Consider the following 17,162-nt stretch of genomic DNA (forward strand, 5'->3'; position numbering starts at 1 on the left):
TAAAAAAAAAAAAAAGAAAAAGAAAAGTAAACAAACAAACAAAAAAAAAGAGCACCGACTGCTCTTCCAGAGGACCCAGGTTCAATTCCTAGTATTCAGTGACAGCTCTCAACTGTCTTTAACTCCAGTTCCAGGGGACCTGACACTTCACACAAACATACTAGCAGGCAAAACACCAATGCACATACATGAAAGTAAACAAATGATTAAAATGTATTGCACTGAACACTAAAACATAAGGTCAAGGCACCTATTCAAACGACTGCTCCATCCTCGTGGGTCTCAGTAACAAGTAAGTTCCATTGGCAATCCGCGCCTAGGGTTCCCAGTGAAAAAAATAGAATTCTGTGTTCTACCCTTTCTACGGGACAGGAAGAGTATACCAGCAATAGAAGGCACAGTATATGTATTTCCACAACTGCCCAACAACAGGGTAAGGCTAGATGAATGTAGTTTGCTTAAAGTGTAGATGCCCACTGCTATGGGGTGGAGCTAGGGAAAGAGGTTATGATTGTTATGCCTGAGGTCCTAGGTTCAACCCCCAGGACCATAAAAAACAATTATACATAGAGACCCAAGATACACACTTACATACACTGATCAATCTATGAGGCCTGAAGCATAAACTAGATATTTATGCTGTTTTTAAAATTTCTCCAAGTGGGCTGGAGAGATGGCTCAGTGGTTAAGAGCACCAACTGCTCTTCCAGATGTCCTGAGTTCAGTTCCCAGCAAGCACATGGTGGCTCACAACCATCTATAATGAGATCTGATGCCCTCTTCTGGTATATCTGAAGACAGCTACAGTGTACTTAGATATAATAATAAATAAATCTTTAAAAAAAATAAAATAAATAAATACATACATAATAAATTTCTCCAAGCAACTCTTGTTGCTTATTGATGTTTGCTTATTGACAGTAACAGGGTGTCTTTATTATAAATCACATTTTCAATTATAAATTAGAAATGAACATGCATATTCATTTCCTATGATAACCTTTCAATCATTTCTATTTCTAGGACAAGGTCTCACATAATTCCATAGGGCCTGGAGCACATCAGCCTTCCACTTCTGCTTTCCAGACGCTGGATTACAGCTGTATTCAGCTTCCCTTCAACCTTAATGCAAAACGGAGCACTGTAATGCAGGAATTATGATTATTATACATACTTGCTGCTTCTGCATTCTCATCTTCTGGGGAGTCTGACGTAGATAATAGCTAAGGAAAAAATACACATGTTAAAATGTAAACTGCATCGTAGCACTGCACTGAAAATGACCAACAGACCTGCTCCATTTAACCTACCACCAACTGACTTTGTCATCAACAGGGCATTTCCTCAGTCAGAAGCAATGTTTCATTTACATTCACCAGGGATTTGAATAATGAGGCTCTAAACTAACAGCTTCTTATGGAGACTGTGCTCCAGTGAGCTAAGTCTGTCCTCATTGGGCAGGACAGGCTGGGTTTCCTGGGAGGCAGCAGGCTGATCCTGAATCTGCAAATCTCACATTCCCTAGTCATCTGCTGAGACACAGTCCATGCCAGTCAGGTCTGCTGGCCATGGCAAACACGTTTTTGAACCTCAGACAAATAAGATCTCATTAGCTTTCCAAGGAGAAATGCTTTCTCAAATCACTTAAGAAAAGGTTACACAGTAAAGTTGTTTTCCTCAAATGTATTATTTACTTTATTAATTTCAGAGTTTAATTTATTATTAGCTGATTAGACGACAGCTTAAAGAGAAATAGAACAAATACTATCTTCCATGTGGCTAATAGGTACAGATCTGTTTTTCTCAAAAGAGAAGTGCCTTGCACACTTAGGTTGACATTTGTGAGAAGAAAGGAGGGCGTGTTTTAAAACAACTTTCACTTTTTACTGAAATATTATTCTGATTTATTTTTACAAATAAATTTTTAAAAGTAATTTTTGCAAACCAATAATTTTTTGTTTTGTTTGTTTTGTTTTGTTTTTGTTTTTTGAGACAGGGTTTCTCTGTGTAGCCTTTGGGTGTCCTGGAACTCACTTTGTAGACCAGGCTGGCCTCAAACTCAGAAATCCACCTGCCTCTGCCTCCCGAGTGCTGGGATTAAAGGTGTGCGCCACCATGCCCAGCCAATAATTTTTTTAAATAATAATTAAAAATAAAAAAGGGAGGCCTCCTACCTGCTCAAGTAGATGAGGATAGCCAGCTTGAACTTGGCTGACAAACTCTTGGCCTTTGATTCTGATCAAGTACTCACACCTAAAGCATAAACACCAGGAATTACTTAATAAGACAACATCACTCATCATCAGCCTCATAACGTATAGTTCATGTTTATGACCAAAAATTAATCTTAATTTCAGAAAGTGAAATGAAACTTAATAACAAACCCATGTCTGGATGACCATCTCAGGTGGAAGCTGGTTAAGCGCCCTGGGGAGGAACTACTGGAGGTCAGATTCTTTTTTTTTTCCCTTAAGATTTATTTATTTATTATATGTAAGTACACTGTCGCTGTCTTCAGACACACCAGAAGAGGGCGTCAGATCATTATGGATGGTTGTGAGCCACCATGTGGTTGCTGGGATTTGAACTCCGGACCTTTGGAAGAGCTAAGAGCTGTCGGGTGCTCTTACCCACTGAGCCATCTCACCAGCCCTGGAGGTCAGATTCTTAATGTTGGAAGAGAAATAAGCCCCAGCTCAGCGCACACTGACTATGCATGAAGATTTTTTACTTGTGTACATTTCTATGTGTGGTTTGTGTGTGTAAATGCAGTGGAACTCATGGAAACAAGCAGCAAGCATCTGGTCCTTCAGTTACCAAAATCACAGGAACTGGGGACTGAGTAAGCAGCTGAGCCACCAAGCAGTGGCCATGAGGAGCCCCTCAGCCACCGCCCTCCAGCTGGCTCCTCAGAGCTCCTCACTGCTCTCTACTCTTCAAAGGTTCCTAAAAATTCCCTTAAGCAAATATGGAGTCTCCTAAATAAGCCATCTGGTCATCTGCATGATAATTTTATGGGCTAAAAACATGTATAGATGCACTCTCAGGAAAGAATGTGACATTCGTTATGACTCCTCTACTAAGGAGGTTGCCAATCCCTAGGTAATACAGGTAAATTATCAAATTTAACTATAAAGTGACTCATGGCAGCATCAAAGCAGGCTCACAGTGCTTGTGTATTCACAGTGTGAGGGGCTGGTGAGATGGCTCAGCTAGCAAAAGTGCTTCCCACCAAGCCTAGTAACCTGAGTCCAATCGCAAGGGTAAAAGGTGAGAACTGGCCCTCAAAACTTATCCCCTGACCACATACACATAAAACAAATAAATGGAAAAGAAAAAAAGTTTTTAACTATCACAATGCAAAGCACTTAAAAAAATCAATGTGAATGTTCTCTATATTCTTTATAATGTTTAAAATCTGAAGTAATGGAGCTTAAGAGAAGGCTCAGCAAGACAGAGCACTGGCTTTTCTTTCAGAGAACCCAGGTTTAATTCCCAGCTCCCACATGTTGACCCACAACCATCTAGAAGTCTAGTCACAGAGGCTCCAGTGTCCTCTCCTGGCCTCTGCGGTCACTGCATGCAAACAGTATACAGACATATACGCAAAACACTCATACACATAAGAATAAAATAAAATCTGCAGGACTTAAGAGGCACACTTGCTATAAAAGAAGATAATGTATCTCATGAAAACATAAAAGATGCAATAACTTCAAAGCCGTTACCTTGGAAACCACTTGGCATGTTCCACCCAGGGGTCATCTCCAGATTCCCAGCACCTCAGCCCGCCATCACAGCAAAAACACTTGACATCATCACTGTGTCCTAAAATTCATTTTGAACGAAAACTTATAAACATATAAAATTTGCCCTTTCGAGTGTATAACACATGACAGATCTTTATAATTCTCAGAATGTTTCTTACCTGTGTAATAAAAGCCCGCACTTGCAAGTTCCTGGGCATGAACTAGTGCACTAGAAGGCCAGTTAGAGAATGTTCTAATACGGGCTGCGTGTGTCTGCATGCTCAGGTTGGAGGCAGTGTATCTCGAAGCAGACTGACCCAAGTCTTTTAAGAACGGGCAGCTGGGGAAATGCCTCTGGTGCTCTGACATAGCATCATCCTTACGTTCCCAGTTGCTCAGTTTCCCATCACACGCAAAGCAGGCCACTCTATCTCCAGGTCCTATGTAGTAGAAGCCTGCTTTGGCCAGCTTTGCTGGTGACAGAAAAGACAATGGCCATGTTTCATAGGTGAGTAATCTGGCCTTCTCTGTGTTCATTGCAAAGTGGTAGGGACTTGTGCTCAAAGCAGGACGATCTTGATTTGCTCGGAAGTTCACAGGGTCTGAGGGAAAGCTTGAGTAAGAGCCACTGAAATAGCCAGTGTTCTCAGAACTTGCAAAGCACAACGGCATGGTGCTCATCGCTGTGGAAGGAGGAGAAGGCTGAGGACTAGCTTCCAGACTGTTGGCTGGATTCAAAGTCTGTACAAAGTTGCAGCTGGGGTACAACTTTCTGTGCTTCTCAATGGGACTGTCCCCTGGTTTCCAGTTGTCTAGCATCAGGCCACAGCAGAAGCACTTGACCTTGTCATTGACACCAGTGTAGTAAAAGCCAGCACGAGCCAGACTCCTTTCTGACACAGGAACTCCCGCAGGGAAAGCTGAGTATGTGGACAATCGGTACAGCTCACAGGAAAAGTCATACTTCAACTCAAAGGTGTCAGCACTCTTCATCAGCTTGGCTAGAAAGGCACTGTCTTGAACCATGTTCATGGTGAGATGGCAGGGAGGGGAAGGGACAAGTCTTTCTCTGGGGATGTACTTTTGTGCATGGCTTCTGGTCGGTTTTACTGCTAGGCTGATACCTAAAATAAGAACAAACTCATTTTTTTTTCTTTTATGTATTTTGGGTTTCAGTAGGATGATTTCACATCTGACCCTTAAGGCACAATTACACACAACCATACCTTTGTATAATCTTCATTCATATAATAAAGACAAGACTCTACCTAATAGCCAATATGTGACTAAGGTTAGTCCCATTCTGAAGCACAATGCTTGGGGGCCTTCTAAGCCACACATCCTGAGGGACAAGTCTGCTTCCCTTTGCCACTGGAATATATCAGTACCAGTTACCCAAGCTGTATTAAAAACTATGTTTCCTATAGAATGAAAGCATAATTTAGATTGTTTTCTTTTCTTTCTTTCTTTTTTTTTTTTTTTTTTTTTTTTTTTTTTTTGGTTGGTTGGTTGGTTGGTTGGCTTTTCGAGACAGGGTTTCTCTGTATAGCCCTGGCTGTCCTGGAACTTACTCTGTAGACCAGGCTGGCCTTGAACTCAGAAATCTGCCTGCCTCTGCCTCCCAAGTGCTGGGATTAAAGGCATGTGCCATCACCACCCAGCTCTTCAAAACTTTTTGATTAGTTTTTGTTTCCTTTCAAAGGACCAAGATCAGAGATATTAATTAATCCTCTACTCAAAACACCTTTGCTGCTTGACGGGGTCGCACTAGGAACTGAGTCCAGGGCCTTGGTATACAAAGCCTGTGCCTTACCACTGAGTTATCCTGCAAGACTCATACTTCTTTACTTGGGGGACGGTGGTCAAGACAGGGTTTCTCTGTGTAGCATTGGCTGTCTTAGAACCCACTCTGTGGGCCAGGCTGGTCTTGAACTCAGACATCCCCTGCCTCTGCCTCTGGAGTGCTGGGATTAAAGGCATGCTCACCACTGCCATCTTGAGACTCAAAGTCTTAGTTTTGGTCAGAAATTATCTCAAAGGGTATTCCTTGTGCCCATATTTATCAAGATGAAAGAAAAAGAAAACCCCATTACCATCTAAACAACAGTCTTTCAGAATTAAGAAATTCTCCTGCAAGATTTATTAACCAGCTGGGCAGTGGTGGTGCATGCCTTTAATCCCAGCACTTAGGAGGCAAAGGCAGGTGGATTTCTGAGTTCGAGGCCTGCCTGGTCTACAAAGTGAGTTCCAGGACAGCCAGGGCTACACAGAGAAACCCTGTCTCGAAAAACAAAAACAAACAAACAAACAAACAGAAAAAGATTTATTAATCATTAGCAAAATCATTTCTATGTCGAGGCACCAGGGTTTGCTGCCACTGGTTGGTGTAACTTCCTGCTATGTACTGATGTGGCAGATTTGCTACCAAGAACACCAGTTCATCATCTCCAGGTAGAAGGAGAAACAGCACAGTTGTCACAGAGTCTCCCTCCCTCAGGAGACATCATTGTATCTAACCTCACTGCCCACTCCTGTACGGGTACACAAATCACTGAAAAATAACACTCCAGACTCAAATAGTATATAAAAGCAAGGAATGTTTATTCTGCAGAAATCTAGCATACAGGGGTCTACCATTCATCAAAACGGCAATCCTCAGGTGAGCTTGCAGGCTCAATGTTAAGCTTATTATGGGGATTCCAGAGAAAGGTAAGTGACCTTTATCTTGATTGGTTGGCTCTTTAGGGGTGTGGGTGTCTCTGCGATTAGGTAGGGTTTGGGGGTACTTTCTAGAACTATTGATGACTTTTTTGCCTCAGGCCAGATGGCAGGGAAGCTCTTGATTAGTTGGCTGCAGGCCATGGTTTTTCCTGGAACTGGTTTGTTCAGTTCTGGGAAACAGAAACTTAGGCCTAGTCCCCTTGAATTGGCATCTCACAGCCTGTCATGGTGTCAGTCTAGCTCAGTCCTCTCATTTCCCCCTTGAGTAATGGCATCTTGAATCCTTGAGATGTTTCCATGCCATGAACTGGTATTGCTGCTTGAGAATCATCAGTTGGACAGTAGATATTTATTCCTTGACAAACCTGACTAAAGCATTAATTATTTAGGGTCCACAAGTTAAGGTTAATAGTGAAAGGATGATAAGTCTGGCCAGGGCTGAAGCAAGGGTGGTTAAAGAAGGGGACCAGTTAAAGAGGGACTTATATCAACCCTGGAATGGTTGGTGTAAAAACAGTATTGTTCCTCTAAGGCCAGACAGAAACCTACTTGCTGAAGGAAAAGTCCAAGCCCCTTCTATTTTGTAGGACTCCTTTGCCAGGGAAGAGAAGGACTCCTTAGTGCAGTAATGGGTTTTTCTAACCTCTTCCAGATCAGCATCTATGGCCATTTGCAGGGCCTTATAATTTTTATCCTGGAGAATCAAGGCCGAGGCAACTATGCCAGCAGTGCCAGCCAACCCTAAGAGGTTGGATGTGGCTGCGGCAACTCCTTCTACCCGGTGTATTGGAGAAGCCAACTGGTCTAGTATATTCTCTCCTGTATAAGCTACCTGAGAGAAGAGTTGTACCAGAACACAAAAATCCTCAGGCACATTTAAAACTAGGGCATGAATGCATGGGGTGAGCACCGAGGCACAAGTCCACCAAGCACCATCTGGGGGCAGCACGTATCCTGCAGTAGTAGGGGGCATAGTGAGGTCTCAGAGATGGGAATATTCAGAGGGTGCCCGATTTCCAATGCTAAGTCCCTGTCCTGTTATTTATTGATTTCTGCCTGCCTGTTGCCATCTACAGCAGTTACCATCTATGCTCTGTGAATAATCCCTGGACACTGCTATTCTTTCATAATAAGGAAGCTAAATATACAAGCATAACCAACAGTCCTAGGTTAGATCTGAGCGGGAGGAGTTAAGAACCCAGAAAGTTCTGCAATGGGTAAGATTGCCAACTCTGACACCCACTTGGCTCTCCGGGGCACTTGGTTCCCTGATCTTCAGGTAGACCCGTGTGACCTCATGAATGAGGGATGGGACCCCTCAGATCAACAGCCTTTCCTTGGTTACAGTTTGTAACTCGCCTGGGGCCCGAAGAGACACACGGACTCAGGCCTGACTTCAGGGGTCCTGACTCAGGTGACAGGGTGTTAGAGGGTGGTAAGTTGGTTTTACTAACACCTTGTTGGTGCTCAAAGTAACCGGGGGTCCTGAGAGGCCATGTTGAAGTAGCTGGATGGTGACTAGGAGTCAGGATCACAGCCAGTGAGTGATATAAAGTCTTTTTTTTTTTTTTTTTTTTTTTTTTTTTTTTTTNGNNANAAAAANTTTTTTTTTTTTTTTTTTTTTTTTTTGGTTTTTTTGAGAGATATAAAGTCTTTATTTCTATGTCTTACTCTCAGTCAATCCAGTTTCTTACCAGCATCTGTAAACTTAATGATAAGGTTGTTACATCACCCCCCCAGTGATACCCAGATAGTAAGGGGGTTCAAAGCAAGGCCTACAAGTATTTCTTCTGGGGGCTAGGTATCCCCAAACCAGGTAGGTCACAGCAATGAGATCATCTTTAACAGGAGGTTTCCAGTTTATCCATCCAGTAGGCTCACATCCTTATGTTGCACAGAAAAAGTACTCTGGACCATCGTGTTTTGCCCGATGGTTCCAGTCCGAGAATGTCCTGGGAAGATATAAAAGGCCTGAGTCCGTGTGTCTCCTCGGTCCCCAGGAGTTACAAACCATAACCAAGGAAGGGCTGTTGATCTGAGGGGTCCCATCCCTCATTCATGAGATCACACGGGTCTACCTGAAGATCAGGGAACCAAGTGCCCCAGAGAGCCAAGTGGGTGTCAGAGTTGGCAATCTTACCCATTCCAGAACTAATTATCTGTCAAGTTAGACTCAGGGGATAGTGGGGGTTAGTGGTTGATGCAGCAAGCTGTAAGCTGTAAGCAAGAAGCACTAGGAGTATTGAAGTCAAAGCTTTTATAATTTGGTGGAATGTGGGGTTGCCTTCCGTTGCTCTTAAGGTGGGTTATCTCTCTACTAGCAGGCTTGACATGGGAATGGTATATTCATGCCCCAATCCCATCTACCTTCACAGTTGTTGACATGGTCAGGATCACATGTGTGAGGTCCTTTCCATCAAGGTTCCAGGGTCTTGTGGTTTTCTTTTAATCTAGACTTCATCACCTGATTCAAAGCAAAGAGGGTTGGGGGAGGAGCAGATTCATAAACCTGACAGATGGAAGGCCAAAGTTGTTTCTAGATTCTGTGGAGGGCCCCCCAAGTCTCCAAGAACTTATGTTGGTCATATTCAGCTAGAATATCGACTAGAGGTTAGGCAACATGGGAGAGGGCCTTCCATACAGGATCTCAAAGGCGGTGAGACCCCCTTTGAGGGGGTATAAGGTATAGGGGTGTTCCTAGCCCTATATAAGGCATAAGGTAAGAGAGACACCAAGTAACCGGCAGTTTCAAGGGTTGATTTGGTCAAGGCCTCCTTCAGGGTCTGATTCATGCTCTCTACCTGTCCTGAGTTCTGGGGTCTATATATACAATGCAGTTTCCAATTGGTCCCCAAGACATGTATTAAAGATTGAATTACCTGAGAGATAAATGCTGGTCCACTGTTAGGCCCAAGCAGGGTGGGCAGACTGTACCTGGGTATGATGTCTTCTAGAATCATCTTTGCCACTACATTGGCAGTTTCCTTCTTTGTAGGGTATCTATAAAAACTAGCAGGTATTTATATCCATATGTTCCTGGCTTTATTTCCATATAATCTATTTCCCATGGCCTCTGGCTGTGAGCCTCTAATTCTGGTTTCCATGGTTCCTTGATTGAAGCTTGAGGGGTTCACAGCCTGGCAGGTGGAGCAACCAAGTGTATCAAGTCAAATATTCTATATTTTACCACTTGCAACAATTCTTTTAATTTCTGGTGACCCAGATGCAAGGCCTGATGGATTTGATGGATGAGTTGTTTAGCAAACTTCTTAGGTAAGATGGTACAGATCTTGGCAATATGTAACTATTCACCTCTTCTAGAGATTTCCTGGCATTTGGCCTGATCTTGTTTGTCCTCAGAAGTATAATTGTGGACAGCTAGGAGTGCAGAGGGTGGCAAGGCTACCAGGATGTAAGCAGTGAACGCTTAGGAAACTTCCCTTGTGGCTTTATCAGCTGATGTCCCTTTTGATGCCCAGAGCAATGAATTCCTGGAAGCAAAGAAGTTATCCAAATAACAGAAATCAAGTCCACTACCACCACCCCCACCACCCCACCCTGCATATCATCATGGATGAAGCTGTTCTCATCTGTGAACTAAATGGACTCAGTATCCAGCCAGGGGATGTTGGGTCTTGCCTAATGTTTTGAACATGCCCCAAAACTATAGAGAGCAATCATGCTGAATGTCTGAGGATGGGTCCAATAGCAGGGTGGCTGGGTTTAGGGCAGACAATGGGTTATATCTTATACAGGAGGATCCAAAAGCAGTATTTGGAATGGTACCAGTCTAGCCTTGAATAGCCATTGGCTGGGTGGATTCTTGAGAATCCTCTCAATATCTTGGGGGGTAGTGATACAAGTTCCTGCCCCATGGTTATCTTGTCAGCATCCTTGGCCAGCAGAGTGGTGGCAGCTATAATCCAGAGACAGGCTGGCCATCTCTGAGACACCTAATCCAGCTTCTTAGACAAATAGGCCACAGGTCTTTTCCATGGGCCTAAAGTTTGGATGAGCACCTACTTTGCCAACCATTTTCTTTTACCCATATAAAGGTGGGAAGGTCTGTGAATGTCTGGGCTGGCCAGAGCCAGTGCTTAAAGTAAGGTTTTTCTTAAGGTCTTTTTTTTTTTTTTTTTTTTTTTTTAAGATTTATTTATTATATGTAACACTGTAGCTGTCTTCAGACACTCCAGAAGAGGGCGCCAGATCTCATTATGGATGGTGGTGAGCCACCACGTGATTGCTGGGAATTGAACTCAGAACCTTCAGTCAGTGCTCTAAACCGCTGAGCCATCTCTCCAGCCCCTCTTAAGGTATTAAAAGCCATGTCCACCTCCGAGGTCCTTTCTATCTCATCTTCCTAATCCCTGGTGGCCTCATTTAATGGCTTTTGTGTATCTCAGCACCCAGAGTCTACAAAATCCAGCAGACCCCCAAAATTCCCATGCTTTCCTTTTTTCCTTTTGGTTGATGGAAGTGGGATGCTGAGATGGTTTGCTTACAGGCATCTGGCCGCATGCTTTGCCCCACACCCCTTGAGGATGTGCTCCAGATAAGTGACATCGGTTGACAAAGCTGGGCCTTCTTAGCAGACACTTGGTAGCCCAGTTGACTCAGCTCCTGTAGTATGGTCTGGTATGGCCTTTAGGCATGTCTCCAGGTCAGGGGCCACAATTAGGTTATCTATTCACTGGAGTAAGGTTACTTGAGGGTGGACCCCTAGGCACTCACCCAGGTCCTCATGCAGTGCCTCATCAAAGATTGTGGGCGAGTTCTTGAATCCCTGAGGCAGATGTGTCCAAGTGAGTTGTCCATTAAAGCCTCTCTCCAAATCTTGCAAATAGAGGCTGGCATGGGCAAGATGGAGAAGGCATCCTTCTGGTTGAGCACAGTGTACGTTGTAGTCAGGAGGGGTCTGAAACTGTGGATGGATGTCTTCTACTTGCTTGTTTGCCTATCTCAAATCCTGCACAGGTTGATAGTCTCAGGGATGAGGTTTCTTGACTGGGAGGAGAGGAGTGTTCCATGCTAACTGGCAACGAATCAGAATCCCTGCTTCCCAGAGCCAGTTGACGTGTGGGCTGATCCCTGTTCTGGCTTCTCTGGGCATTGGATATTGCCTGATTTGCACTGGTTTAGCCCCAGCCTTTAATTAGACTAGAACTGGGGCCTTTAAAACATCAATGGCTCTGTGGGTGGACAGTTCATATCTGTCTTACTTCCTCTAAGTTTGTTATGACTGTCAGAACATTCTGTTCCTGTTTGTTCTTTGTGATTGCTGAAGTCTTACAGCAGGTCATCAACCTCAGCTAACTACTATAATCCTGCAGAAGGATGACTACTACTTTCTCGATAACCAGCACTCATTTTGGATCTTTCTTGAACATGGGCACTTTTTTTTTAAGATGTATGTATGTATGTATTTTATGTATATGAGTGCTCCATCTGCATGTCAGAAGAGGGCATCAGACTCCATTACAGATGGTCATGAGCTACCATGTGGTTGCTGGGAATGGAACTTAGGACCTCTGGAAGAGCAACCAGTGTTCTTAACCATTGAGCCATCTCTCCAGACTCCAGGCACTTTTTTTAAAACTGGCAGCCACTGGGAGGTTGCCAGGCAACTTTCTGAAGGGTGCACCAAAACTGTGCCCCAGTCACAGAACTCCTTTCCCTTTTAGAAGTCAAATTCACAACCAAGTTATAATAACCACACCTCAGAGAATGAGACTACATGCTTTGGATTAGCATTTTTAGACATTTGTCTAAACCATCTCCCAAGATCAGATTAAGTCCCTTTTAAGGGTTTTTATGTCTCCATTTTTTGATGTTTTGGTTTACAGAAGAAACTGAGAAAAAGTTAGTAGTAGTAGAAGTGTTTGTGTCCTGTGTAAACCTGTTTAAAATAGAGAAATTAAAGTCAAACTTTTTTTTTCTTTCTCTCCCCACTTCCTCTTTTTAGAGGCTAGGATTTCCCTATGTAGTTGAACACAGCCTCAAACTCATAATCTTCCTGTCTCAGGTTCCCAAATCACAAGCAAGCACCACCACGACCTTTTCTTTCAGAGGTTTTCTCCAAAATAGAGACTGGTATATATCTAGAAGCTATGTAAATTTGGACTGGAGTTAGGGTTCAGTGGTAGGGGCACATGAATAGCACATCCAAGGCCTGACTACAGTCGCTAGCACAGAGAGAATAATGCTGCACTGGGTACCATCAGCCAAGATATTGCAAACAGAAGCCATAAGTGGCAGACCAGATAGCATGCACATGCTCACAGCACAAGCGCACTCAGCAGGTGCTCTTAACCACCTGGCCATCTCTCCAGCCCCACTTTTCTGAAATCTTTCAGTGATTTCTCAACAGGTCCAGTTTACCCTTCTCATGTGCCTCTTTATGTTTTTGTTCGCTTTCTGTTTGAGACAGACACTCACGCTATAGCACAGACTGGCCTGGTAACTCACTCTGTAACCCAGGTTGACCTCAAACTCACAATAACATAAGTTATTGAGTTCTGAGGTTACAGGCATGAGCCAGTAACTCAGCTTCTAATCATTTTCATTAGAATTACTGATGTGTACTGACACACACACACCCTCTCCTGCCCCTCCCACCTCTCCATTGGTTTTTAACAGTTCCTCTTTGGAGAAATGAAGGCGCACTTGTATTTATACATCTGTGTTTCTTTTTTTCTTTTCTCTCTCTCTCTTTTATTTTTATTTTTTTTTATTTTTTTGCCTAACATGATTTCCTGTTCCATCTATTTCTTAAAATGATACCATTTAATTTTCTTTACAACTGAATAGGATTTTAATGTATACACACACACACACACACACACACACACACACATTTCTTCTTTGGCCTGTTAACAGGCATCCATTTTGTCCCATAGTGAATAGTGACACAATAAACAGAGTGTGGTAATTTGAATGAAAATGGCCCTCATAGGCTCAAGCATCTAAATGCCTAAATGTCCGCACTCTCAGTGGGCTGCTTAAGAAGGATTAGGAGATGTATCCTTGTAGGAGGAGGTGTGTGACCTGAGAGTGGGCCACACAGGGCCTAGTCTCCCTCCCCTCTTCCTCTCCTCTCCCTTTCCCTTCTTACCCCCCCATCCCTTCCTCCTCTTCCTCCTCCTCCTTCTTCCCTCTCCTCTTCTTCCCTCTCCTCTTCTTTCCTCTCCTTTTCTCTCCTCTCCCCTCCCCTCCTCTTCCTCTCTCTCACTCTCTCTCTCTCTCTCTCTCTCTCTCTCTCTCTGTCTCTCTCTCTCTGCCTGCCACCTATGTATGGATCAGGCTGTAACTCTCAGCTCCTGTGTTATGGTTTGTATATGCTTGGCTCAGGAAGTGACACTATTAGAATCTGTGGCCTTGCTGGAGTAAGTGTGTCACTGTGGGTGTGGGCTTTAAGATCCTCATCCTAGCTGTCCAGAAGCCAGTATTCTACTAGCAGCCTTCAGATGAAGATCTAGAACTCTCTGCTCCTCCTGTACCATGTGTGCCTGGATGCCAGTGTGTTCCTCCTGGATGATAATGGACTGAACCTCTGAACTTGTAAGCCAGCCCCAACTAAACGTTGACCTTATAAGAGTTGCCTTGGTCATGGTGTCTGTTCACAGCAGTAAAACCCTAAGACATACTGCTCCAGCACCCGCTTGCATGTTGCCATGCGGTGATCATGGACTTCCCCCTGAAACTGTAAGCAAGCCTCAGTTAAATGTTTTCCTTTATAAGTTGTATTGGCCATGGTGTTTCCCCACAGCAACAGTGCAGTGACAGGGTACTCAGGTACACTCCTCCATGTGCCTGCCAAGGAGCAGTAGAGCTAAGTCCTATGGTAGTTCTGTTTTCAATCTTTCGAGGGTCTGTTCCACTGATTTCCTTAGAGGTTAGACTAGATTGCTTCCCCAGCAACAGAGGCAATTGTTTTCTCCACATCCTGAGCCAAATTTGTAGACATAACCCTCAGTCCTTCCAAGCTCACTGTTTCATTCAACTGGCTCCGTTCCTCACTAGGTTAGGCCCTCAGCCTGCCTTCCTTTGCCTGCCCTCTGTTCACCAGTCTATTTGCCACCTCAGAGAAACAAGTGCCCCTTCATGGGCCCTCCTACTACTCTGAAGGACTCCTCTTCATACTTCCTCAAACCCCTTGTCCCTCTACACAGTAATGCTGACGTCTCTACTCCAGCCACTCCTGAGTCTGGCCTTCCCTCCACAGCCAAGCCAGCAGAGCATTTATGAACCACATTTCCAACACAGACAGTCAGTCAATCAGTCCGTGTGCCAGCACCTTTCACTCTCCATACTCATAAAATCAAATTTGCTGGAAGCATTGACTTCTGCTACTGGGTCCACTTCCTCTTAGGCATGTTCTGATCCCTGCCCTTGTCCACATCAGTGTGTAGGAGCCCTCTTTCTTTCCAGTGGTTCCTTATAGACGAGCTTGGCACCCCAGTTTCTTCTCTGCTTACACTACCATGTCCAGTAGACCCAGGGACTATTGGGTGTCCCCACCCTTTGGAGCAATTAGCTGTGCCATCTTCTTCCCTCCACCTTGGACCACATCTCCTACAGAATGGGAAATAAGCTTTAACTTCTGTGGTAGCCGCAGCTACAGTGCCTAGCTGCTGTTGTGTGAGACACACAGCCCAGACTGACCTTGGTCACCTGATCCTTCAGCCTCCACCTCCCAAGTGCTATGATTACAGACCTGCACTACTAACCCCAGCAAACACTGTCATGGAAGAATTTCTTAGCACAGCTGGCTGTGCCCAGCATGTTCATGGCACTTTCATTTGTTAATTTCCCCCTATTACTGCTAACTTGGCCTCGTGGCAATTTACTCCCAAGCTCTGGAGTCTCACATCACAGGATTTCAAGAGAGTCAGTCCCTTTTCCACCAACAGTGTAATGGTGGGAAAGAAAACCACCAAGTGGCCAGATACGCCCCTAATCCCATTACCCTGGAGGCAGAGGTAGGTAGATGTCAGTGTTTCCTTGAGTTCAAAGCCGGCCTGTTCTACTTATCCAGTTCCAGCGCAACCAGTGCTCCATAGAGAGACTAAGAAAAGCCACGTGTGCCTCAGTTTCCTAGGTGGGAAAAGGGGATAGTAATGGCACCTGCTTCTTACAACAGATGATCAGAACCTGGCATGGGGCAGACAGAAACGACTCCAGAGATTTACCGGCTAGATTAAGAGTACTGCTGAGAAATTGAGTACAGTGACTCAGGCCTATAATCCCAGCACGGAAGGGGTTAAGGCAGGAGGATTTTCCGGAGTTCAAAGCCAGTGTCAGCTATAGTGTGAAATGGTCTCTGACACACCCATCACTCCTTTAATCCAAGCACTTGGAAGGCAGAGGTAGGCAGATTTCTGAGTTCGAGGCCAGCCTGGTCTACAGAATGAGTTCCAGGACAGCCAGAGCTATACAGAGAAATCCTGTCTCGAAAAACCAAAAAAAAAAAAAAAAAAAAAAAAAAAAAAAGAAAGAAAGAAAGAAAAAGAAAAAGAAAAGAGAAAAAGAAAAAAAAAAGAAAGAGCTTTAGTGTTTTCCTGAGCTGATCACCAAGAAACAACCATGAGCTTTCCATAAGCTCATCCTTAGACGCCAGAGTTCTCACTGTGTCAAGTCTCCCAGATGCCTCCCGCAGCAGCCTAATTAAAATGCAACTTCTCGGCACCTATGCCTCACTCAGAAAGTCAGAGACCCGAAAAGACTCAGAAAGTCGAGCTCCCGCAAACGGAGGGGGGTGAGGGGGGATGGGCAGCCAAGGTCAGCGTCGCCAACCTGTAGGTCGCCCTCCCGCAGGACCACCGATGCACATAGAAACCGGTTTTGCAGGTTCTTATTCGGATCTAGTCACCCTGGTGATCCTCGAGCCACTACGGGGACCCTGGCTAGATCCCCACGCGCGCGCGTACTCACCGCAGCCCACTTCCTAGGCTCTGAACGCCAGCAATGACCTCTGATCTCCGGGGGTGGCACCCTCGCCTGGCCTGTGGGGTGTGGCTGGGTGGCGCGACACCTTTAAATCGTCCCCAGCTAGGCCTTGGCCACTGCCCCCACCCTGCCCGGCCCAGGGCTGCTCCGACCTGCGGTGCTTTCCTCCAGGGCTCCGGGGAACTCCAGGGTGAAAACCAGACGCACTTCCTCCTCACCCTTGGTGGCCACCCTGGCTGGGGATTTCCGTGGCTCTTCTGTGCGTGACTTCCTGGACCCAGCTCCCCCTCGTGTCATTTACTGAAAGTTTTTACTTCAAGGCGCTTGGCTCTTACAAAACATTGAAAACAGATGTGCAGCCTGTGGGTTCCGCCTTACTCTTAAGGCCTATCCCCACCCCACCCCCACCGCGCTTCCCTCCTGCAGCCTCCAAGTCCTTCACTGTAAAAAAAGAGCCACAACTGTCCGGAATATAACTGCTAAATTAAAAAAGTAAGACGTTAGGAGAAAATAACCCGAGTAACTCTGTAAAAGTCTCTGGTTTCACTTTTTGTTTTTATCAAGAAAGAAAGCTGAAAGGAACATTTGTTAAAAAAAAAAAAAAAAAAAAAAAAAAAAAAAAAAAAAAAACCACTTCTGCCAGGAACTCATTTTTATTGTTTCCAAGATCAGAACTACAGCTGCGGGTAGCAGCAAATGCCTTTAATCCCAGCACTCAGAAGGCCGAGGCAGGAGGATCTCTGT

At 44.7% G+C, this 17,162-nt stretch overlaps 1 protein-coding gene across 5 annotated transcripts in view; it reads right to left on the reverse strand.

The window, feature by feature from the left end:
* LOC110302303 (baculoviral IAP repeat-containing protein 3) overlaps nt 1-16,721 on the reverse strand; it is a 24,345-nt gene extending 7,624 nt beyond the window's left edge. Inside the window, exons 1-7 of one of the 5 annotated variants that reach the window (XM_029481714.1) lie at nt 11,205-11,908; nt 9,350-9,961; nt 8,838-8,934; nt 3,929-4,873; nt 3,729-3,828; nt 2,175-2,253; nt 1,175-1,223 (exon numbers count right to left, since the gene is read on the reverse strand). In XM_029481714.1, the coding sequence (XP_029337574.1) occupies nt 1,175-1,223; nt 2,175-2,253; nt 3,729-3,828; nt 3,929-4,781 (1,081 nt within the window). In that variant the 5' untranslated portion in view covers nt 4,782-4,873; nt 8,838-8,934; nt 9,350-9,961; nt 11,205-11,908. Of the gene's footprint in view, nt 1-1,174; nt 1,224-2,174; nt 2,254-3,728; nt 3,829-3,928; nt 4,874-8,249; nt 8,341-8,837; nt 8,935-9,349; nt 9,962-11,204; nt 11,909-16,403 lie in introns of those variants that run through there. The other 4 variants (XM_029481715.1, XM_021173146.2, XM_029481716.1 and 1 more) reach the window with 4 other exon arrangements.
* Nucleotides 16,722-17,162: the final 441 nt, after the last annotated feature.

Source organism: Mus caroli, chromosome 9 (assembly GCF_900094665.2).
Source record: "Mus caroli chromosome 9, CAROLI_EIJ_v1.1, whole genome shotgun sequence".
Classification (NCBI taxonomy): Eukaryota; Metazoa; Chordata; class Mammalia; order Rodentia; family Muridae; genus Mus; species Mus caroli.